Source organism: Camarhynchus parvulus, chromosome 27 (genome assembly GCF_901933205.1).
Source record: "Camarhynchus parvulus chromosome 27, STF_HiC, whole genome shotgun sequence".
NCBI lineage: Eukaryota > Metazoa > Chordata > Aves > Passeriformes > Thraupidae > Camarhynchus > Camarhynchus parvulus.
The window spans coordinates 5,538,089-5,560,750 of NC_044597.1; the positions used below are offsets into that span (position 1 = coordinate 5,538,089).

General features: G+C 65.8%; 2 protein-coding genes across 2 annotated transcripts; one reads left to right on the top strand and one right to left on the bottom strand.

The window, feature by feature from the left end:
• The first annotated feature begins 4,694 nt into the window (after positions 1–4,694).
• Positions 4,695–9,838, top strand: MRPL45 (mitochondrial ribosomal protein L45). Its single transcript, XM_030966056.1, has 8 exons — positions 4,695–4,754; positions 5,035–5,230; positions 5,745–5,862; positions 6,518–6,616; positions 7,144–7,192; positions 7,429–7,578; positions 8,111–8,284; positions 8,779–9,838. Exons 1-8 carry the CDS (start codon positions 4,695–4,697, stop codon positions 8,830–8,832), a joined length of 900 nt encoding a protein of 299 aa, XP_030821916.1. The 3' UTR covers positions 8,833–9,838.
• A 60-nt stretch (positions 9,839–9,898) lies between these two features.
• GPR179 (G protein-coupled receptor 179) lies at positions 9,899–21,790 on the bottom strand. Its single transcript, XM_030966058.1, has 14 exons — positions 21,618–21,790; positions 20,628–21,416; positions 20,091–20,199; positions 19,156–19,258; positions 18,545–18,741; positions 18,362–18,430; positions 17,919–18,028; positions 17,220–17,458; positions 16,678–16,816; positions 16,354–16,459; positions 15,741–15,887; positions 12,665–15,462; positions 11,739–12,587; positions 9,899–9,986 (listed from the first exon to the last, which is right to left on the bottom strand). Exons 1-14 carry the CDS (start codon positions 21,788–21,790, stop codon positions 9,899–9,901), a joined length of 5,916 nt encoding a protein of 1,971 aa, XP_030821918.1.
• Between the last annotated feature and the right edge of the window lie 872 nt (positions 21,791–22,662).

A 22,662-nucleotide genomic window follows, 5' to 3' on the forward strand; every position in this document is an offset into this window, starting at 1 on the left:
GCGGCGCGTGCGCGTGCGCGCGGCGGCGCCACGCGGCCGCGCACGTAGCGCGCGCGGGGGGCGGGGTGGGGAGGGGAGGGGGGGGAAAGGCGGCGGGAGGAGTTGCGTAAGCGCTGGCAAGGAGTGCGCCTGCGCAAAGCCACGCCCCGCGCGGACACACCCCTTTCTCTAGGACACGCCCCTTCCCGGTGCTGCGGGACGGGGCAGCCCCGGTAATGGGGATCCCGGTAATGGAGATCCCGGGAACGGGGATCCTAGTGAGCCCCGGTAATGGGGAATCCTGGTGTGTCTGTAATGCGGATCCCGGTAATGGGGATCCCGGTAACAGGGATCCCGGTAATGGGGACCCCGGTAACAGGGATCCTAGTGAGCCCCGGTAATGGGGATCCCGGGAACGGGGATCCTAGTGAGCCCCGGTAATGGGGAATCCCGGTGTGTCTGTAATGCGGATCCCGGTAATGGGGATCCCGGTAATAGGGATCCCGGTGAGCCCCGGTAATGGGGATCCCGGTGAGCCACAGTAATGGGGATCCCGGGAATGGGGATCCCGGAGAACGGGGATCCCGGTGAGCCCCAGTAAGGGGGAATCTCGGTGTGTCTGTAATGCGGATCCCGGGAACGGGGTTCCCGGTGAGCCCCGGTACTGGAGGATGCCAGTGTGTCTGTAATGGGGGATCCCGGTGCGTCCGGTCCGAGTGGGCCTGGCGCAGTGCACCCCATTAACTGAGGCTCCCGGTGCTCCCGGTTTGGACGGGAGCACCTGTTAACTGGGGGCTCTCAGGTCAGCTGGCCTGGGTGGGGATCGGCACAGTGCTCCCAGGGGCTCCCGGTTTTGGGGTGACACTGGCACGGGCACCCCGTTAGCGGGGCGCCCAGTACTCCCAGTTCAGGGGGATGACGGCTCCCAGCTCTCCCAGTGCGCTCAGACTGGGGGGCAGAGCTGGAGTGGCGCCCCCATATCGGGACACCCCGGTTTCCCTCTTTGCTCTCTGTATTTCCTAGTTTATTTCTCACTGTTCCTACCCCAGCGAGATTTATTTTTGTTAAAAGTGATACTTTGCTGTTTAAAAAAGATAAGTTAGTGCTGAGCCAGGGACAGAGCGAGCAGGGAGTGGAGAGGGTGAGCAGAGATTTGGGGATGGGAGCTGGATTCGAGGAGGGAATGGGGATTTGGGAAGGAAAAGGGATTTGAGGAGGGGAGTGGAGATTCCAGGCAGGGGGAGCAGGGATTTGAGGGAAGGAGCAGGAATTCAGGGGAGGGAGATGGGATTTGCAGAAGGGAATAGGATTCAAGGTAGAGAGAAGGGGTTCGAGGGAGGGAACGGGGATTTCAGGGAGGGAACGGGCATTCACTGAGACCTGGAGGAGCCGGCGGCACGAACTGGGACGGGGAGAAAGTACAGACAGCTCTCAGCACATGGTTACAACAACCCAGCGCCGCCGAGCCCGGGTTCATCCGGGGCTGCCGCGGGGCCGCATTGTGCTGCAGAGCCCCGGGGAGGGAAATGGAGACAAGGGAACAGCTGGAAACAGCTGGAAACAGCTGGAGCCGCGCGGGGGGTTCGGGCAGCTGCCGCCCTGCTCCATCGCGCCAGCTCGCAGCGCCGCGGCGGGGCGCGGGGCCCCGCGGGACACGGGCGCGGGGGACATCGGCGCTGGGAGCTGCGCCAGGCAATGTTTGGGGACTTTATGGAGTTCTGGCGGGGTTCTGGGCGGAAAGTCCCGTCTGCCCCGCAGCGAGGGAAGGGCTGGAGCCCGCGGTTCGGCGAGGAGGCTCCGTGCGGGGTTTGCGGCCGGGAGGGATGGGATTGGACTCAGCCCGGCCGTGCCACGCTGGGGACACCCCGAGGCCGCCGCAGCAGCAGGAGAAGCCCAGCTGTGCCCCGGCCGCGCTGGGGGACTGTGCCAGGGCAAAAGCTCCGTCCCCTCCCGGCCGGCCTCGGCGCTGGCAGCGCGTGTGGCCGCGGGTGCCTGTCCCTGGCAGAGCCACGGGGAGGTCAGGGCCAGGATAAAACTATTCCTGGAGCAGAGCTGCTCGGCTCCGCGGGAGGGGAGCGGAGAGGATTGTCTCCTCCGAGCTTTAATTCCCATCCCGGATGGCCGCGGGGTCACCGGGTGCCCTCCTGGCCCGCCGGGGGGGCTCGGTGGGCGCGGGGCTCGTGCTTGGCAGAGGGCTCCGGGCGCTTTCCGCGGGCGCTGCCCCGCACGGGAGATGCTGGGAGGTGACAGATGCTGCTGTCAGCAAGAATGCAGGGAAGAAAAAAAAAAAAAAAAAAGAAGGAAGAAAGAGAGAAAAAGAGCGAGGCTCCGCCGAGAAAGCCGAGGAGAAGCCGCCTCCTCCGCCGTGTCCCGACCAAACCGGGTTCTCCTGTAGTGCCAGACTGAGGAGGGCCCGGGGACAAACGGACGGGGTGGAAGCCAGGAGCTGTAATTAACCCAGAGCCACCAACCGCTGTCAGTGCTCCTTTCTAATTAGGAAAAACAAGGGGAAAAAAGTTTAAAAGGGGGAAGAAAGAAAAAAATGAAATTCCCAGGAGAGGCTTTTCTTTTCTTCTCTCTCTTTCGCCGGAGTTTTCGCCGTTGCTGCGGGGAGCGGGAGCAGCCGGAGGGCGCCGGCTAATCCTGCCTCGCAGGTCCGGGCCGCCGGCTTAGGGCTGGAATCTCTGGTATTCGGGAGCGCGGGGACAGCAGCGCTCCGCTCTGGGGCCTCCTGCTCCGCGGGGCATTCCCGGCGGCTGGGAGGCGTTTTCCCTGGATCTCCCCCTCTCCGCGTGTGCGTGCGGCTCTGCCCGTCCCCTCCCGCCTCACCGCCGGGCACCTGGGACAAGTTGCACAAGGATGGAGGCAAACGTGGCCCAGCCCCTGCCTGGAGCTGGCGGGGACAGCTCGGGGCGGGTGCCGAGCCCTGATCCCAGCCCTGATCCCGCTCTCCCACGGGACAAATCCCCACGTGGTGGTTTTGCAAGGAGAAGAGCACAGGTGGGCTGGGGACCTCATCCAGTGCCATCTCCGCGGCCCCATCCCAAATTTCCTCAGGGATGCTCCCAGGCCAAGCCCCCCCACGGGCAAGGACATGGCCCCAGAGGGGTTCCAGAGCCCCCCAGCGCTGCCCACGGAGGTGAAACCGGCCGGGATGGCATCCAGGGCATCCGGGAGAGCCAGCTGGGCTGGGAAAATCCAGCCCCACGAGTCGGGAGCCGTGGGAAAGCGCCGGGGCCGCGGGGCTCTGGGGCCGGTGACTCAGCCCCGGCCGCTCCCGGATGGGCTCCGCAGCCCCGGGGCTTCATCCCGCTTCTCCAGAGGGCTCCGCTTTTCCCACCGGGGGTGCTGCGGGAAGCGCTCTCGGCTGCTTTTGCCCCCCGCACGCCCCAGTGAGCATCACGCCGAATTTTGGGCGGTGCCGGCGGGCTCCAGACGCGATCCCCCAGCCAGGGGGACCCGGCTGCCCCCGCGCCCCCCGGCCCAGCCCCGCACGGCCGCTCCCGGCTCGTCCCGGCTCAGATAAGAGCGCGGGCCGGGATCAACGGTCTCGGGCACAGCGGAGCCGTCACTACACATTAACCAGCTGTCCGATGGAGCAACGCGTCCTCGCGGCCAAGATCAACAGTCCCCAAAGCAAACTGGGAGCGGGGCCAGGCGCAGCGAGCGCGGCCGGAGCCTCCCGGAGAGCCCCCCGCCCCCGAGGGGCCCCCCGGGCTTCGCACCCCCGGGCCGGGCTCGCCTTTGGCTCCGCGGGCCTCGCCCGCGGGCGTGGGCGGGTGATGAGCATCCCCAGGGTGTCCCGGCGGCTCCCAGGGATGGGGTTTCGAGGCAAGAGGGCTTGGGATGAGCCCGTTTGTGTTTTAGGGCGGGGATGCCGCATCCTGGATTGTCCCCGGGATATTCGGAGGGACCCCCGAGCGCCCCCGCGCTGGTGGAAGCATCCCGGGGGTCCTGGGCTGTGCCGGGGACATCCGGAGGGACCCCTGCCCTCGATATCCCCCCCCTCCACCGGCAGCTCCAGGGGCTGCTGCGATGGGAAACCCCAAAAGCATCGCACCAACCCCACGGGGCTGCTGAGGGTGCAGGAACCGGGGGGGTTCTGCGGCTCCGGGGGGCTCTGGCAACCCGGGGAGGGGGTCCTGCGTGCCCGGGAGAGGGGCTGTGCAGATCTTGGGGGGGGCTCTGCGTGCTCAGAGGGGCCCTGCGGGTCTGGGGGGGCAAATCTGGAGGTCCAGGGGTGGCTGTGCGTGTCCGGGGGGTCACTAGAGATCCGGGGGGTCTCTGCAGGTCGGGGGCTCCGGCACCCGCAGCATCCCCCGCATGGGGCGGGGTGGGGGTCCCGCGTGCCCGCATGGGGGGGGGTGGGGGTGCCCCCCGCCCCGTGCCGCACCACGACCGGGGCCCGTCGGGGGTGGGCGGGGGCTCGGGGCCCCCCCCCCCCCAGCCCACCGCGGGCGCGGCGGGGCCCCCCCGCACGCCTCCGGGGTGGGCGGAGCCCCCCGCTACTCCCGCCCCCGCGCCCCCGCGGCCGACGTTTTCCATCCCCGGGGCGGCGTAAAGGCGGCCGCCGGCGCGGCCGCGCCCCTGCCCGCGCGGCGCCGCGGAAGGTGCGCCCGGACCTTCCCGCCTCCCGCCGGGAGGGCGGCCCCCGGGGCCCGGGGAGCGCGCCTGGGCCGCCATCCCGGGGCGGCGTAAAGTGGCCGGGGGCCGCCATGGGGGCCGCGGGGGAGCGGCCTGAGGGCGCCGGGGGGGCCCCGCGGCTCTGCTGGAAGGTGCGGCCGCGGGGAGAGCGGCCTGAGGGCGCCGGGAGGGCGGCCTGAGGGGCCGCCGGGGAGAGCGGCCTGAGGGCGCCGGGAGGGCGGCCTGAGGGGCCGCGGGGAGAGCGGCCTGAGGGCGCCGGGAGAGCGGCCTGAGGGGCCGCGGGGTGAGCGGGGCGGGCGCTGAGGGGGAGGGAGAGCGCGGGGGCCGTGGCGCGCGCCAGGCGAGAGGGGAAATAAATTGAGGCCTGGCGGTGCTGGGCTCACTGCGGGCTCTGCCTTTGCCTCCCCTCAGGCTGCCGAGCCCCTGCTCCGTCCCGGGGCGCTGCCGCCCTGTGTGGTTGTGCCGGTGCGGAGCAGGAGGAAGGGCCCGCGGCTGCCCGAGTGGGCCCGGGAGCTGAGCCCTGAGGAGAGGGACAGGCGGCTCCGGTCCGCGGCGCCGATCTTCCCGGACGAGCGCATGGAGCGCACCTTCTTCTTGGCTTGCACGGGTACGGCAGCGCGGCGCCGATGATGTGACAGAGAATCAGGCGGAATTCCTTCCCCACTGTCCCTTCTGGCCGGGGAGCGGCCTCCCTGCCCGATCTCCAGAGCTCTTGGTGCCTTTTTCTTGAATCCTGGAATCCCAGAGGGGTTTGGGTTGGGGCAGCCCCTCCAGTGCCGCCCCTGCCGGGGCAGGGACACCTCCCTCCGTCCCACATTGCTCCCAGCCCTGCCCAGCCTGCCCAGGGACTGTGCAGGGATCCAGGGGCAGCCACAGCTGCTCTGGGAATTCCATCCCAGCCCCTTCCCACCCTCTCAGCGAGGAATTCCTTCCCAAAATCTCCTCTAAGCTTCATTCTGAAGCCATTTCCCCCTCTTCCCTGTGCCGTGAGGGAACAGCAGAGAGCAGCACCTGTGGGTGAGCTTATCCCAGGAGTTCTCTCAGAAACTCTCCCATGGGAGAAATTCTCTTCATTCCCTGGGCTCTGGGGCTCCTCCTGAGCTGCTTTTCCCCCACCCCAGCTGAGATCATGGACCCCTACGTCCCTCCCGAGGGCGATGCCCGCCTGACCTCGCTGTCCAAGGACGGCGTGAAGCAGCAGATGCAGAAGCTGAGGCAGACAGCGGCCTCCCAGCTGGCGTACGTACCCCTCGTTAGCTAATGAGCTTCATTAGCCTGCGGCTTGGCCTGTCCTGCCTCTGTCCATGGGAGATATTCCTCCCCCAGTTCCCCTCCAGGCAACCCTGGGACCCCAAATCCCCTCAGAACTCCCACAAACCCACCCAGGACCCCCCTGTGACCCCCCCTTGTGTTCCCTTCAGTCAATTCCAGAACGCCCAGGATCCCCCCAAATCTCCCCAGGACCCCCTTGTGTTCCCTCCAGGATGCCCCAAATCCCCTCAAAACTCCCCAGGTCCCCCCCAAATCCCCTCCAGGACCCCCCTGTGTCGACCCCCCAAACCCCCCACATCCTCTCAACCCCCACCAAGCCCCCTCTGTGCGGGGGCTGTGGGATCTCCGGGTGATTTTTAGAATTGAGGGGTTGTTTTCTCTTTGCTTTTCCCATTTTTGTTGTTGTTTCCCCTTCCCCTCTCCTGCTGGGAGCAGCCATGCTGTGCGCTCCCAATTTTTTTGGGGATTCTTTGGATTTGGCTCTTTTGTGACCGCCTGAAGGTTTTGTCTCAGTGAGGGATCTCCAGTTCTCAGCTGGCAGAAGCTGGGATTGAACCCTGTGGCATCCAAACACCCAGGACAGCTCCAATTCTGTTCTCTCCGTAATTTTTTTCTTCACCAGCCTGCGGAAGATCAAGGATCACGACCCGGATTTCAGCACCAAAACCTTCCCTGAGAGAGCCCAGGAGATTTTTATTGAGGCCCACAACTCCCTGGCAAAGTGAGGCCCTTCCCTGACCCACGGGAGCTGGAATTTGTGGGGGAAAAGTGGTGGGATTTATGAGGGACAAAGCTGGGATTCGTGTGGGGGAAATGCAAGAGTTTGTGTGGGGAAAAAGGTGGGATTTGTGTGGGGGTTTGTGTGGGGAAAGGTGGGATTTGTCCGGGGGGAAAGGTGGGATTTGTGCGGGGGAAGGGTGGGATTTGTGCGGGGGGAAAGGTGGGATTTGTGCGGGGGGGAAAGGTGGGGAAAGGTGGGATTTGTGCGGGGGGAAAGGTGGGATTTGTGGGGGAAAAGCAGGAATTTGTGCGGGGGAAAAGCAGGAATTTGTGTGGGGGAAAAGCAGGAATTTTTGGGGGGAAAAGCAGGAATTTTGGGGGAAATGTGAGAATTTGTGGGGGAAATTGCAGGGATTTGAGGGCAAAGCTGGAATTGTGTGGGAGGAAAGGTGGGATTTGAGGGGAAGGCAGGAATTTTGGAGGAACCTCCTTTCCTGTGCTGAGGTAACCGGGGTGTTTCCTCTGCAGCTTCAACAAGCAGAAGCTTCACTCCCTGGTGACCGAGCGCTGCTACCCCGTAAGTGCCGGGAATTTTGGGGAATTTTGGGGAATTTTGGAATTCTCAGCTGGAAGGGGCCCCCAGGGATCAGCAATGCAGCCCTGGCCCTGCACAGCACAATCCCAACAATCCCTCCCAGGTCTGGGGTCGTGACTGTTCCGGTGCCCAGAAAGAACCAGCAGAGTCGGAGCTGATTTCCGCTGTCAGGAGCGAACAAACCGTTAATGATTTCATTAATTAATTAATGCCGGCAGGACATGGTGCGTGGCAACAGGTACAAAACCATCCGCTGGAGGTTCCTGGAGTCCCTGGAGCCCCCCAGGGTGGTGCACGTGCGCTGTGAGAGCATCCTGAACCGCGGCAACCTCTACGGGCAGGTGACAGTGAGGATGCACAGCCGCCAGGTGAGCCCGGCTGCAGGGGGGGCTGCAATCCCACCTGGGCGTGGGCAGGGACACCCAGGAGCCTCCTCCAGAATGAACAGTCCCAAATTCCCCAGCCTTTCATGAAAGATCAGTTGGATCATCCAGGATGGACAGTCCCAAATTCCCCAGCCTTTCATGAAAGGTCACAGTTGGATCATCCAGGAGCCTTCTCCAGGATGACCAGTTCCAAATTTCCCAACTTTTCTTGGAAGATCACTTGGATCATCCAGGATGAACAGTCCCAAATTTCCCAGCCTTTTCCTGGAAGATCACTTGGATCATCCAGGAGCCTTCTCCAGGCTGACCAATCCCAATTTTCCCAGCCTTTCCTCCTAGGAAAATCCATCTCTTCATCTTCTCTCACCAAACCCGACCTGCTGCCAGAGAATCCCAGGTTTTTTTTGGGTTGGAAATCCCTTAAATCCCATCCCATGGGCAGGGACACCTCCCACTATCCCCGCTCACTCCAAACCCCATCCATCCTGGGGGATTTTTTTGGATCTCTTGGCAGATTTTGGCCATCTATGACCGCTTTGGGCGGCTCATGTACGGCGGGGAGGAGATTCCCAAGGACGTTCTGGAGTATGTTGTGTTTGAGAGGTACCTGGTGAACCCCTATGGAGCCTGGAGGATGCACGGCAAGATCGTCCCGGAGTGGGCCCCACCCAAGGATCCCATCATTAAGGTGGGAAATGCAACTCCCGGGGGGAAAATGCAACTCCCTGGGGAAAATGAATTGCAGATCCCTGGGGGAATTGCAGATCCCTGGGGGAATTGCAGATCCCTGGGGGTCATTCTGGACAAAGCTGAGCTGCCTGGGAGGGGAAGCTGGGGGGTTCATCCATGGGCAGAGCTGTTTGCAGTGTCCATGGAATTGTTCCCTGCAGCACCTGGCAGCTGGAATTAGGAGGCTGAGGGCCTGGAATGAGGGGCTGAGGGTCTGGAATGGGAGGCTGAGGGTCTGGAATGGCTGAGGCCAAGTCTGGGATAATTTCGGGAATTATTTCCCCCTGTGCCCGGCCTCGATGAGTGTCTCTGCCTCCCTAGGACGGGAGAATTCCGGTGTAGTTCAAGGCTTCCCATCCCATTCCCTTCTCCTGCCTCCATCCCCCCTTTTTTCCCCTTCCAGAACCCTCTGCTCCCCTTTTTCCTGCTGATTTTTGTCCCTTGCTTTTGCAGACCGTGATGATTCCAGCCCCGGATCCCTCACAGGAACATGAAACAGTGAAGTAGAAAGTTCTGGAACGTGGACAGGGACAACAAACAGGGCAGGAGGAAGGACTGGGGATGTGCTGGACCTGGCTGTGCCTTCAGGACTGGGCTCCAACCACTCCAGATTTGTCCTTCACGGAGCCGAGGGGTGGGAGCGGGCCTGGGATGAGCTCTGGGAAGAGCTTGGCTCTGTCCCACACTCCGTGTGCTGCAGCCTCACCCTCGCTGGGTTCCCATGAGGATGAGGAGCCTTGGAGCATCCCCAGGCCACCCTCTGTCCTGGAATTCCATGGGAGAGCCCTTGGAATGTTTGTCACCCCCATGGGAGGGGGCGCAGAGCTGCTGCTCAGTCATTAAAACTTCACCAGGGGCTTTGGCACCCGTCTCTTTCTCTGCTGATTCCCTAACTCCTGTTTTTAACAGAAACCAGGAAAATTTACATCAAGTTCTGTGGGGAAGGGGGTGCTGCCTTTGGGGTGCCCAGAGGAGCTGCAGCACAGCTGGTAATTGGATTTAATTCCAGTTTTGGTTCCTCACAAGGCTGGGGTTGGTGGCAGAGCTGCTGCTGTCGCTGAGGGACTGGCACCATCCTGTGGACACGGTGACATTTGCAGCTGTCCCTGCTTTGCCTGCGTTGGGAAAACACTTTTCGTTTTTTCCTCCCTGTGAGGCTCGTCCTCTATTCCTGCTCTGCTCAGCCAGTTCTCCTCACTCGCAGAGAAGAATCCTCCCTGCTCACCCAAGAACAAACCCTTTTCTCCTCCTCGTCCTGCTTTTTAGCTCAGCCACTTCAGAGCGTGGGAGAGTTCAGGGAATTCCTGTTTCTTCCTTCAGAGGGATTTTGCCGAGCTGTGAAAGAGGAGCTGTGGCTCCTCTTTTCTCCCCAGTGTTCCATTTGGGAGGGCAGGACCTCCTCTTTGTGCTGTGCTGGGAGAGGAGCCAGCAGTGCAATCCCTGCCATGTCCTTTGGGATGCCACAGGGGTGTCACAATCCCTCTGTTCCTAAATAAAAAACCAAAAATCTGTTCCATGGAGCCTCTGCCTCGCTCAGGAGCTGAGTGTGGGAGCTCAGCTCCCTGCGTGCATCTCAGGGCAGGAGGGGAGGGAGGACAGGTTTGGGATTGTCCAGGAAAGGGGATTTCTGGGGTGACCTCGGTGAGGATTCCCTGAAGGAGCTACGGGAAGGATGGAGAGAGGGATGAGGGGACAGGGCACAGGGAAGGGGCGCGTCGGCCAGAGGGCAGGAGAGGCGGAACATTGGGAGGGAATTCCTCCCTGGGGGGCTGGGATGGATCCCAGAGAAGCTGTGGCTGCCCCGGGGTCCCTGGCAGTGCCCAGGGGCAGTGGGACGTGTCCCTGGGTGGGGTTTAAGGTCCCTTCCCCCCAAACCTGCGGTTCTGTGGGGCTCCCCAGCCCTGTCTGGGAATGAAAAGGGGTTTTTGGGACAATGGCCTTTCCTTCCAGTCAGCCCCTCTCCAGCCTCTGCCACTCACCCCCTCCAGGGCTGGGTTTCCTCTCCAGCCCCTTCCCAGCTCTTCCCCACCTCACAGCGAGCCTCTGGCTGAGCACACTCCGCAGATAATTCCGTTTATTTCCCGTATTTACACAAAATTACACGACCAGGACCTTCAGCCTCACAACCCCCAGACCCCCCCAGTCCAGCTCTGGGGCTGGGCAGGGGGGATCAGGATGGAGGGAGGGATGGAGGGATGGAGAGATGGATCCATGGATGGAGGGAAAGGAGAGAGGGGTGAATCCATGGATAGATGGAGAGATGGATCCATGGGTGGATGGATCCGTGGATGGATGGAGCCCCTGGTGCTGGGATGCACTCACAGCCCGCCCCCATCCCGGGCTCTGCCCTGCCCGGGGCGGCTCTGGGGGGGCTCCGTGCTCTCCTCCTCCCACGGGCACACCTCAGAGCTTTTCCTCGTGCCCAAACTGGGCTTGGCAGGTGCTGCTGGAGCCTCTCCAGCTTCCCAAGGACAAACCGCAGCCAGGCCAGCGCCGGGGCTGGAGCTGCTGCCCACGCCTGGGTGCTGCGTGCTGGGCAGGAGCCGGCGCAGGGGCTTGTGCTCGGCTTCCCCCTGGGATCTGCACCTGGATTTTTCCAGAAGTGCTGGAGACGCAGCGCTGGCTCCCGGCTGTCCCATCCCTGCAGGGGAACTTCTCTGGGCTCCTTGTGGCTGCACACCTGGCTGGGAGATGTCCTCCTCCAACCCAATGGGCTCTGCGGCTTCCCAGGGGCAAATTTCAGATTTCCTGCTCTCCGTGCTGTCGGATTTCTTGGATGGCTCCTTCCCCGCTGCAGATTTCAGGGACAGCTCCTCTGTGTCCGGGCTCTCCCATGGACAGATGGACTCTCGGGCTCTGCTCCCCTTCTCCAGAACTTTGGAGGCTTCTCTTGGTGGGAGCTTCTCCTTACCTGGGGCTGTTCCCTTCTCCAGCTGAGGCTCAGCCACCTCCCAGGGACAGATCTCAGCCTTGTCACTGGATTCAATGTCCTGAGACTCCCAGGGACAGATCTCTGCCTTCTCTGAGCTCTGGGATTTCCCTGGGGCTGCTTTGGGCAGTGCTGAGCTCCCAGTGTGGGGTTTGGCCGGGGGCTGCTCCGTGTCCAGGCCCTCCCAGGGACTGATCGATTCCCTCTCTCTGCTCCCCTTCTCCAGAACTTTGGTTTCTTTTCCTGGGAGTTTCTCCTTACCTGGGGCTGTTCCCTTCTCCAGCTGAGGCTCAGCCACCTCCCAGGGACAGATCTCAGCCTTGCTGCTGGATTCGGTCTCCCAGGGACAGATTTCAGCTTTGCTGCTGGATTCAGTCTCCCAGGGACAGATTTCAGCTTTGCTGCTGGATTCAATGTCCTGAGACTCCCAGGGACAGATCTTGGCTTTGTTGCTGGATTCAGTCTCCCAGGGGCAGATCTCTGCCTTCTCTGAGCTCTGGGATTTCCCCGAGCTGCTTTGGGCAGTGCTGAGCTCCCAGTGTGGGGTTTGGCCGGGGGCTGCTCCGTGTCCAGGCCCTCCCAGGGACAGACGGACACTCTGTCTCTGCTGTCCAGGGATCTCTCCGGGCTGGCCAGCGCTGCCTGGCGTGTGATGCGCTTGTCGCCCTTGGGGCCCTCAGCAGGGACCTGCTTTGCCTTTGGCTGCTGGGAGGGAGGCTCAGCCACCTCCCAGGGGCAGATATCAGCTTTGCTGCTGGATTCAATGTCCTGAGACTCCCAGGGACAGATCTTGGCTTTGTTGCTGGATTCAGTCTCCCAGGGACAGATCTCTGCCTTCTCTGAGCTCTGGGATTTCCCCGGAGCTGCTTTGGGCACTGCTGAGCTCCCAGTGTGGGGTTTGGCCGGCGGCTGCTCTGTGTCCAGGCTCTCCCAAGGACAGACGGACACTCGGTCTTGGCTCCCCTTCTCCAGAACTTTGGAGGCTTCTCTTGGTGGGAGTTTCTCCTTTCTTGGGGCTGTTCCCTTCTCCAGCTGAGGCTCAGCCACCTCCCAGGGACAGATCTCAGCCTTGTCACTGGATTCAGTCTCCCAGGGACAGATCTCAGCCTTGTCACTGGATTTAGAGTCCTGAGACTCCCAGGGACAGATCGATTCCCTCTCTCTGCTCCCCTTCTCCAGAGCTTTGGTTGTTTCTTTTCCTGGGAGTTTCTCCTTACCTGGGGCTGTTCCCTTCTCCAGCTGAGGCTCAGCCACCTCCCAGGGACAGATCTCAGCCTTGTCACTGGATTTAGAGTCCTGAGTCTCCCAGGGACTAGATTTCCAGCCTTTGCTGCTGGCCCATTTTTAGAGCTCCTGTAGACTCTCCCAGGGACAGATCGATTCCCTCTCTCTGCTCCCCTTCTCCAGAACTTTGGTTTCTTTCCTGGGAGTTTCTCCTTACCTGGGGCTGTTCCCTTCTCCAGCTGAGGCTCAGCCACCTCCCAGGGACAGATCTCAGCCTTGTCACTGGATTTAGAGTCCTGAGTCTCCCAGGGACAGATTTCAGCCTTGCTGCTGGATTTAGAGCCCTGAGACTCCCAGGGACAGATCGATTCCCTCTCTCTGCTCCCCTTCTCCAGAGCTTTGGTTTCTTTTCCTGGGAGTTTCTCCTTACCTGGGGCTGTTCCCTTCTCCAGCTGAGGCTCAGCCACCTCCCAGGGGCAGATTTCGGCTTTGCTGCTGGATTCTGCCTCCCAAGGGCAGATCTCTGCCTTCTCTGAGCTCTGGGATCTCCCTGAAGGAGATTCGGGCAGGGCTTTGCCTGGGGGCTGCTTTCCTTTTTCCAGTGCTCTGGATCCCACTTTTTCTTCCCCTTTGGGAGTGCCACGCATGTCCTGCCTCAATCTCTCCTTCCCCGATGGCGCTGCAGCCTCCTCCCAGGGGCAGATCTCTGTTTTTGGACGGGGCTCCTCCTCCACCTCCCAGGGACAGATGTTTGCCTTTTTGCTCTCCGTGGTTCCAGCCCGCTGCGATGAGGGTTTGGGCAGAACTGCGGGTTTCCCTGCGAGCTCCATCGCAGGCTGCTCCACACCTTCTCCAGATCTGGGGGATCCCTGCTCCTGCTCTGCGTCCCAGGGGCAGATTTCTGCTCGGACGCGGCTTCCCTGCTCCTGGCTCTCCCACGGGCACACCTCAGCCCTCCTGCCCTCCGCTTGCTCCGGGGCCGCTTCGGGCAGCCCTGGTGGTTTTTCCATGCCCGGAGAGCGCTGAGAATCCCCCTCACTGCGGCCCTTCCCAGGGCAGATTCCCGCTTTGGAGCCGGGATCTCCCCGCGTTCCCGCAGCCCTGAGCTCTCCCTGCGCGCTCCCGGCGCCGCTCCAGCTCCTTCCAGGGCCCCGCTCGGGCTCGGGCTGGCTGCTCCCCTCTTCCAGCGCCTTCTCCGGGCTCTCTGGGCTCCCTCCGTCCTCCCGGGGAGCGATCGCGGCCTGGCGCAGCAAGGCTCCCCTTCCCGCCGGCGCTCCGAGCCCTCCGGGCGGCCTCGCCCCCGCCGCGCCCCGCACGCTGCTCGGGGCGGGCGTCGCAGGCGGCTGCTCCTGCCCCGGGTGCTCCCGGGGCTGCAAGGACCTGCTGGTCCCCTCGAGCTCCTCAAGCGTCCCTTCCTCTGCTGTGACCCCCCTCAGATCCGCTGCCGGAGCCTCGTCCCCTTCCGGGGGCTGCAGCTCCGGGGGACATTCAGCCCCTCGGTGGCCCGCGCTGGGCGGCTCCAGACCGGTACCCGCGTGCCCTCGGGCAGCGCCGGGCTCCTCCGCCGCTCTGTCCCCATCGCCCGGCCCCGCGGCCAGGCTGTCCCGTTGTCCTCCTGTCCCGCTGTCCCCCCAGTGCGCGGCTTCCCCGGGGGTGGCGGCGTTGTTGTTGTGCTGGAGGGCGGGGGTCTCGAGGCTCTGCCCGCTGCCCTCGGGGCTGAGCCCCCCGAGGGACGCGGCCGAGGCCTCTGCCTGGCCGGGCTTCTCCCTCCTGCTGCTCCCCCTCTTCCTGAGGCTCCCCTCGCTTTTCCCTTTCAGGATGCTCTTCCCCCTGGAGCGGTTGAGGGCTTTGATGGCGAGTCCCAGGCTCCGGAAGCTCTTCGTGGGGGGCGGCTTGGGGCCGGGGGTGGCGGCCGCTGTGTCACCGGGGCTCCCCGACTCCGCTGCCTCGGCCGCTTTTTGTTTCCTGCCCAGGATCTCGTCCTGCACCAGCTCCCAGGGACAGACGTGCGCCGAGCTGGCGCTCGGGGTCAGCAGCCTGCCCTTCCCTGCCGGGGGGGACGCGCGCCCCGGGCCGTGCCCCGCTGTCCCCTGCGCCTCTCCCGCCTGTGCCGGGGGGGCCGGGGGTGGCTCCGGGCCGTCCCCGAGCGTCCCCGAGCGCTGCAGGCTCTGGTAGCGGACGGGGGGCGGAGGGGGCGTTTTCTTCACGGTCACCCGCACCTTCCTGCCCGGGTGGGCGCTGTCAACGCTGACGCTTTTGATGGGCGCGTAGGTGACATGTTTGTGTCCCTTGGCGTCGCCCGGCGGGGCCGCGTCCTCCCGCGGGCCCCTCTCGGCGGGGCTCGGGGGTGTCGCGGTGCCGCCGGGGTCCCCCGGGGCCGGCGCGGAGAGGTGGCGGCCGCCGTGCCACTGCTCGCGGCTGGCGCTGCGGGCGGCCAGCAGCGCCGCTTCCCGCGCCCCGGTGACAACGCTGTGCGACTTCTGCAGCGGCGGGGCGCGGCCCGGGGGGCGCTGCCAGTGCCCCGCCAGGTTCTGGGCGCTGGCCGATTTGCACAGCAGCGGGGCGGCGTCCAGCGAGTCGCTGTCGGATTGCTCCAAGTCGGCCACGGCCGCCGGCGGAGGCTCCTCGGGCGGGCTGGGGGTGCGCGACCCTCGGCGGGGCTCCCGCGGGGGCCCCTCGGAGCTGCGGGACTTGCGCAGGGCTGAGGAGCGGCGCCGGGAGCTCTCGTCCCGCATCCTCGGGCCGCTCCCGGCGGCGTCCACGAGCCGCTTGGCCGAGGAGCTGCGGCGGGACGGGGTCCCCGCCCGGTCCCCGGCGCTGCTGCGGCGGGACGCGCTCTCGGCCAGCTCGGCGCCGCTGCGGCGCAGGATGGAGCGGGCGAGGCTGCGGCGGGAGCCGCGCTTCTTGGCCAGGTGCGGGTTGTTGGTCGCCATCCGCCACGTCTTGTGCACCTCTAGCTGTCGGTAAATCTTCTTCAGCTCCTCCTGCGCCGCGGGCGGGGGGGACGCGGCAGAGAAAAGGGAGAGAGGAGAGCGCCTACAGCGGGGGCTGCGGCCGGACCGCCCCGCCGAGCCCCGCGCTGTCCCCGTGCCCCCAGAGCCCCCCGCGCCGCCCAGAGGACGCAGCGGGTTTGCCCACCCGGGCGGGGTCACCCTGCACCGCCTCGTCCCCTCCCTCTGCTTTGCGTCAGGAAAAGATTGCGAAAGGCACCTCTTACTCTGCACAGCTAGCGTCAAAAGAAGGTCCTGAGTGTGCCACCCACCCGAATGTCATCGGGGTCGAGACTGTGCTCGCTCCAGGCGGACGCGATGCTGCTGTTCATGCAGGAGCCCGAGCGCCGCATGTCCAGCTCGTCCTCGTACACCTCGGCCGTGATCTCCTCCCGCAGCGGCGAGCCCGTGTGCAGGAACTGCGCGGGGACACGGGGGAGTCACTCAGGGGCTCCTGTCCCCGCTCCCCGAGCCTCTGGGATGAGCGTTAGCGATGGAATCGTGCAATTGTGGGGGCTGGAAAAGCCCTCCGAGGTCAGCGAGCCCAGCTGTTCCCCCAGCGCTGACAAAGCCACCACATCCAAATGCTCTGGAGCACTTCCAGGGGTGGGGACTCCATTTGTTCCAGTGCTGATCGCCCTCTCCATGAGAAATTTCCCCAGTATCCAACCCAAACCGGCCCTGGCCCAGCCTGAGCCCGTTCCCTGTCCTCCTGTCCCCATTGCCTGGGAGCAGAGCCTGACCCTCCCCAGCTCCTGTCAGGGACTTGTGGAGAGCCAGAAGGTCCCTCTGAGCTTCCTCTTCCCCCAGCCAAGCCCCCCCAGCTCCCTGAGCCTCTTGTGGAGCTCCAGCCCCCTCCCCAGCTCCGTTCCTTCCCGGGCATACCTTGGGAATGAAGAGCAGGGCCAGGGTCATGGTGATGGTGCCGTGGGTGTGAGCGAAGAAGAGCAGCAGAGTCCAGTCCGGGTGCAGCGAGGGGACAATGAGGAACCTGCCAGGGAGCAGGAGGGCAGTGCCAGCTCCCACCACAGCCCCTCCCCACCTCCAGAGCCCACAACCCCCCTGCCTGGCCACCCCAACCCTCCCCACTGTGGGGGTCCCGAGCTCCCAAACCCCCTTTCCTCTGGAGATCCAGAGCACCCAAACCCTCCCCACCTTGGCACGGTTCCTGAGCATCCCCAGGGTAGGAACCTCGGTTCCTGGCCCTACCTGACCACGTGGAAGGCGGCAGAGACCATGAGCTCGTTGTGCAGGGCGATGCCCATGTAGCGGGGCTCGTGGAAGGCCGAGGGCACGGCGCGCGTGGCGTAGCACAGGAAGCTGCCCCAGAGCAGGAACAGCATCTCGGCTGTGGGGCAGAGCAGGACACACCCTGAGCGGCCACACCCAGCCCCGGCAGCTTTTGGGGTGCTCAGCTGCTGCCCAGCGCCCTCATCCCGGAATGTGCTGGCTTGGAGCCGGGTCTGGAGCATCCCCCAGCACGGCCTTCCCAAAGTTCGGGACTCAGCCCTGGGGGATGCTCAGGGGGACGGTGGGAGGCAGCTGGGGGACCCCAACCCTCCTTGAAACCTCCAGGAGGATTACAGGGACAAGGGAATGAAAACCCCAAATTATGGGATGGGGTTGTGGGGCTGCGGGGACCCCAGGTCCTTGCAGCTTCCAGGAAGATTAAATGGTAAGGGAATGAAAGCCCCACATTCCCGGGCTGGGGGCTGCTGGGGACCCCCAGCCGAGCCGGGGGCCAGTCTCACCGATGACCATCATGTAATCCCAGCAGTCGTGGCCGCAGATGGAGAAGCGCAGGCCGCGGCTGGTCTGGGCGCGGATGACCAGCGGGATGTTCTTGCGGGCGTTCTCCAGCATGCCGATGGTCCAGGCCGCCAGGAACCACAGCACCAGCAGCAGGATGGGCGCCAGCATGCGCAGCACCCGCCCGCTCGACACGTAGGGAGCGCGCTGGGCCGAGCGCGACAGGAACACCTTGAGCACCCTGCCGGGGGCAGGAGGGTGAGAGCCCGGCTGTCCCAGTGAGATCCCAATCCATCCCAGTGAGACCCCTGCCTGTCCCAGTGAGACCCCTGCCTGTCCCACTGGGACCCCTGCCCGTCCCTCTGAAACACCAATCCATCCCAGTGAAACCCCAATCTATCCCAGTGAGACCCCTGCCCATCCCAGTGAGACCCCTGCCCATCCCACTGAGACCCCTGCCCATCCCATTGTGGGGGTCCCAAACCTTTCCCACTCTGGGGCCCTGAGCCCCCAGCTCTCCCCATTGTGGGGGTCCCAAGCCCCCCAGCCCTTCCCACCACAGTGGTCCCAAAATCCCAGGCCCCCCAAGCCCTCCCTACCATGGGTGTCCTTAGCACCCAAATCCTTTCCACTGTGGAGGTCCTGAGACCCAAACCCTTCCTGCTGGGGGTCCCGAGCCCCCAGCCCCCCGTCCCAGCTACCTGTAGAGCTTGAGGGTGATGGTGCCGTAGACGATGGCGAAGCCGAGCATCCGCACCCAGCGCAGGACGATGCAGCGGAAGATGCTCGGCTTGAAGTACAGGATGAACACCTGGAGCATGGCAGAGAGGGATCCGGGCTGGATCCCGCCTGCCCCTGCCTCGGGAGCCACCTGCTTTTCAGGCCAGCCCTGAGCCACCCTCCCTGTGACCCTGCAGCACCCGCTGCGCTCGTGCGGGAGGGGAGAGGGGATTTGGGCAGGGATTAATTCCCGCAGGCAGCGGGAGAAAAGGGATTTGGTTTTCTGAGAAGGTTTATACAGCAGCCCCCAGGGACCGTGCCAGCAAAATTAACAATTAGGTGGAGCCGTGCCCTGCTTGGGGCAGCTCCATCCTGGAAACCCCATCCTGGAGCTTTCCAGCCCTGGGGACAGCTGGGGACTCACAGGGAAGTAGAGGAGGAGGGAGCCGAAGAGGATGGTCTCCAGCAGGATGATTCCCGATGTGCGGATCCTCTGCAGGGATACCAGCGTGAGGCTGCAGCCTCGGAGGGGCCAGGGCCAGGGCAGGGGACCCCTGACCCTGCAGGTTTTGGGTGGCAGCGGAGGGGGGACGCAGGGACAGCTTGCCTTGCTCCGTCGGAAGTGGTAGGACACGAGCATGCTGAGGAAGATGGCCAGCATGCAGCAGGCCTGGCACGACAGCACCGCTGCCCGCAGCACCTGGTCCTCCTGGATCAGGCAGGGCGTGTCGTCCTCGCAGGTGGCACAGCCCGGGCGGCACGGCCGGCACCCCAGCCGGGACCCCCCGTCTGTCCCCGCCGCACCTGGGGACAGAGCCATGGCCCGGTGGGATCGTGGCATTGGGGTGGGATCAGCACACCCCAGGTGGGATCAGCACACCCCAGATGGGATCAGCACACCCCAGGTGGGATCAGCACACATCCCAGCACACCATGGGATCAGCACACCCCAGGTGGGATCAGCACACCCCAGGTGGCATCAGCACACCCCAGGTGGGATCAGCACATCCCAGATGGCATCAGCACATCCCAGATGGGATCAGCACACCCCAGGTGGCATCAGCACACCCCAGGTGGGATCAGCACACCCCTGGGCCTGCTGGCACCCCACACCAGGGCACGTGTTCTGTGTCCCCAGAGCCCCCCAGCCCTGTTCCCCACTGCTGTATCCGTGTGCCACTGGGGACAACAGGGACCCCGGGGCCTGGGGGCACCCACCTGCCCAGGCACCGCTGGCCGCTCCATCAGTCCCATAAAAACCCGGCTTGCACCTGCACAGGTACCTCCCGAGGACGAAGCCACGGCTCTCCTGGGGGACACACTGAAGGAGAAAGCCTGAGACACGTCCCCCACCCCCTGTGTCCCCTCCGTCCCCAAATCCCCTGCCCCAGAGGCTCCAGCAGCCCCCAGCTCACGGGTACCTGACCCCACGCCGTCCTCCCCCAGAGCCGCGAGGAATCAGTGGTTAAACATTTCAGAATTAAAACCCAAAGCTTGGCCCCAAATCCCTCCCTAAAACCTAAATGGACACCTAATGCAGCCGCGCGCCCTAATCCTGCCCAGCCGTGACGGCAGCCTCGGCCCGGGCCCTGCTCCCTAATCCCCCCGGCCGCATCCCGCCCCGGGCGGCCGCGCTGGCGGCTCCTGGGCATTGTTGTTGTCTGGAGGGATGCCCGGCCCCGGGCCCGGCCCTCTGGAAGGCATCGCTGGTAGGAAACAGGAGCTGGCGACGCCTTTCCCGCCTGGGGACAGCTCTGGGCGGACCCCAAGGCTGGGGGCTGCGGGGTTCGCCCCGCCTGGCTGTGCCAAGCCCCGAAGCGCTCAGCACCGCTCGGGCTCTGCTGCAGGGGCCGCGGTGGTGCCGCCAGCGGCTGCCAGGCCCCGTCCCCACCGTGCCCGCGGTGCCCGGGCAGGGAGCAGCCGGGTCACACGGCGCGGCTGGCGGTGGGGAGGGAAGATTTGCACAATAAACCTCTCGCCGCGCTGAGAGCAGCTGAGCGAAGCAGATGGATCGCCCGGGAGAGGATAAAGCTCAGCCCGGAGGGAGGGACGCGGGGCACGGGCGGCCCGGCCGGGGCTCCGGGGTGGTGGGGTGCGGGGTACCCCGCTCCTGGCAGGGGAGGGGATGGGCTGCGGGGGCCAGGGCGCGGTACCTGCGTGCTGTTGAGGTCACAGCGGTGCGTGTCCGAGAACCAGCCCGGCCCGCTGGAGCACTGGTCCATGGCCACGTCCCGCAGCTCCACGTCCACCCGCACGACCCCCCTGTGGCCAGTGACGGGGTCAGCCCCGCGGGGGAAATGGCTGGGGCCCTGTCCCCGCTCTGGGACCGACCCCAGCTGTCCTTTCTCTCCCCACCGCCTTCTTCTGCGGCTCCCCGTGCACGGGGGGGCAGCAGGGACCCCCAGTCCCGGGAGGGGTCCCAGCCCGGCTCACCCACCCCCAGCGCAGCAAGGACAGGGGGTGGCAGCGCACGGTGGGCAGCACAGGGGACACCGAGGGGGACAGGAGGTCACCCCCATGCCTGGGGATGCGTACAAACCCCTGCGCGCCTGCAGGCACGCACAGAGGCACACGGGCAGGGCACGGGGGACACCCCGGGGTGGGTGACACATCCAGCTGCACCCCCAGCACACACACGGGGCACCCCCCACCCCTTCTGACACCCCCAAACCCCTCCGGGCTCCACTTACTTGAACTCGGGGCTGAGGTCGGGCTTGAGCCCGTAGAAGGCGGAGGAGAGCGTGACGGCCCAGGTGGGCAGGAAGCGGCCCTCGCGGCACTCCAGGAACGGCGGGGACCAGCGCACGTGGCCCGGGTCCCCCACGTAGCTGTCCCCCCGCTGCCACTTGGGGGTCTCCAGGCTGCGCAGGTCATTGCTGAGCACCCGCTTGCGGAGCGCCGGCGCCCGCTGCGACTTGAGGGCGTTGAACCACTCGTTGTCCCAGCTGAGGTTGCCCAGGCTGGGAGCGGCGCTGGACACGTCCTGCAGCAGGATCTGCCCGTCGCCCTTGGTGGCCTGCAGCATCAGCCGGGGCTTGGGGGCCAGCGGGTGGGCGTCGAGGGCCAGCACCGCCCTGCGCACCCACGGGTGCCCCTCGGCCAGGCTGCGGACCAGCGCCTGGTACCACTCCACGTCCTCGGCCACGCTGGCCTCGCGGATGTCGTTGGTCTGGAAGAGCATGTTGAGGAAGTTGGCGGCGTGGGCCAGCGCCTCGGGGGCGGCTCGCAGGGCTGCCCGCAGCCCCGGGGGGGGCCCGGGCCCGGCGGCCCCCGCCGCCACAGCCCCGCTGCAGTTGGCCCGGGCCAGACGCTCGGCATCGCCCGTGCGCAGGAACGCCAGCGCCGCCGCCGAGCCCCTCGCCGTCCCCCGGCGCTCCCGGCTCCGCGGTGGGCGCCCACGAGGATGGGGGGCCGGGGACCATCCCGCCGGCCGCGGGGGGTCTCTCCTGCGGGCGCTGCCCCGCCGTGAGCACGGCCACCTGCAGCAGCACCGAGCGCAAGCCCCAGAGCAGCGGCCACCGGCGCGGCCCCATGGCTGGGGCTCAGCGGAGCCCCCGGCCCCGGCGGGTCCCCGGCCGGCGCGGGGGGCGCATGGCGGGCAGGGACCCCGAGCTGCCCGGAGCCGGCCCCGCGCTCTGCCGCCCGTTCTTCTCCCTCGGCGATGCCGGAGCAGACGTCACCGGCTCCAAACCGTGTTCAGCGGCTGGCGCTGCCCGGAGTCCCCCCGCCGCCCCCCGCGCTCCCGCTCGGGCGGCAGCGCTGCCCGGAGCCCCCCGGTCTGAGCCCCGCGGGCGCCGCGCGCCGAGGGGACCCCGCGCCCCGGCCCCTCGGGCTGGCCGTGATGCAAGCGCATCCTGATGGGAAGCCATGGCAACGGCAGCCGGAATTTTCCTGCCCGTGTCCCCCTCCCCGCGGCCCCTCGGCAGCCGGGGGGAACGGGGCGCCCGCGGGGTCCCCACACGGTTGCGCGATCCAATCCCGCAGTGCCCGTTCCCCCACGGGCCACGGGGTGGGAATGGGGGGTGGCACCCACGGGGGTGTCCCTGTGGGGCTGGGGGTGCTGGGTGAGGGCAAGAGCGGGGTCTGAAACCCACCCCCCAAGTGGGATGTCCCGCCCAGCAGACCCGGGGTACACAGGGGAAACTGAGGCACGGGAGGGTGCTCAGTTTCCTTGCTCCAGCCTCAAGCAACAATGACCTTCCCCAGCCTCAGCCCGCGGGGAGGTGCGGGGAGAGCCGGTCGCCGTCCCCTCTGCTCCGGTTGGGACGCGCTGCCCGCCAGAACCGGGCAAGAGCCGCGCAGGGCTCGCGGTACGAAGCGCCGCGTGCCCGTGCCTCAGTTTCCCCCACCGCATCCCCCGGTCCCGGAACGGGGGGTGAGTCCGACGGGTCACGGCTGGAGCTGCGTGTCCGGGAGCCCTCGCTGCCCCCTGGCCCCACCATCCGTGATCCCCCCGTGCCCGTGGGTGCCGGGACCGCGGTGGTGCCGGGGCTCGGAACCGCTCCCGCCCGTGGGTACTGGGCACTCGGAGCGGCTCCCGGGGCTCGGAGCGGGTCCCTCCGTGGGCGCCGGTGCCGCCCCTGGGCGCCGGTGCCGCCGGTGGCTGCGGGGCTCGGAGCGGCTCCCTGTGCTCGGCGCGCGTCCCGAGGGTGTCCCCGCGGGTCCCCGCGGCCCCTCCGCGTGCGCTCGGGGGGCTCGGGGGCGCGGCCTCCACACCGGGGAGGG

Excerpts from the sequence above, each read along its gene's own strand:
- MRPL45 (XM_030966056.1), top strand. The coding sequence starts at position 4,695 with ATGGGGGCCGCGGGGGAGCGGCCTGAGGGCGCCGGGGGGGCCCCGCGG. Across the intron at positions 5,231-5,744 it reads CTTCTTCTTGGCTTGCACGG|CTGAGATCATGGACCCCTAC; the intron begins GTACGGCAGCGC and ends CCCCCACCCCAG. Across the intron at positions 7,193-7,428 it reads TGACCGAGCGCTGCTACCCC|GACATGGTGCGTGGCAACAG; the intron begins GTAAGTGCCGGG and ends TAATGCCGGCAG.
- GPR179 (XM_030966058.1), bottom strand. The coding sequence starts at position 21,790 with ATGCGCTTGCATCACGGCCAGCCCGAGGGGCCGGGGCGCGGGGTCCCC. Across the intron at positions 18,029-18,361 it reads CCCTCCTCCTCTACTTCCCT|GTGTTCATCCTGTACTTCAA; the intron begins GTGAGTCCCCAG and ends GCCATGCTCCAG. Across the intron at positions 16,817-17,219 it reads GGATTACATGATGGTCATCG|CCGAGATGCTGTTCCTGCTC; the intron begins GTGAGACTGGCC and ends TCTGCCCCACAG.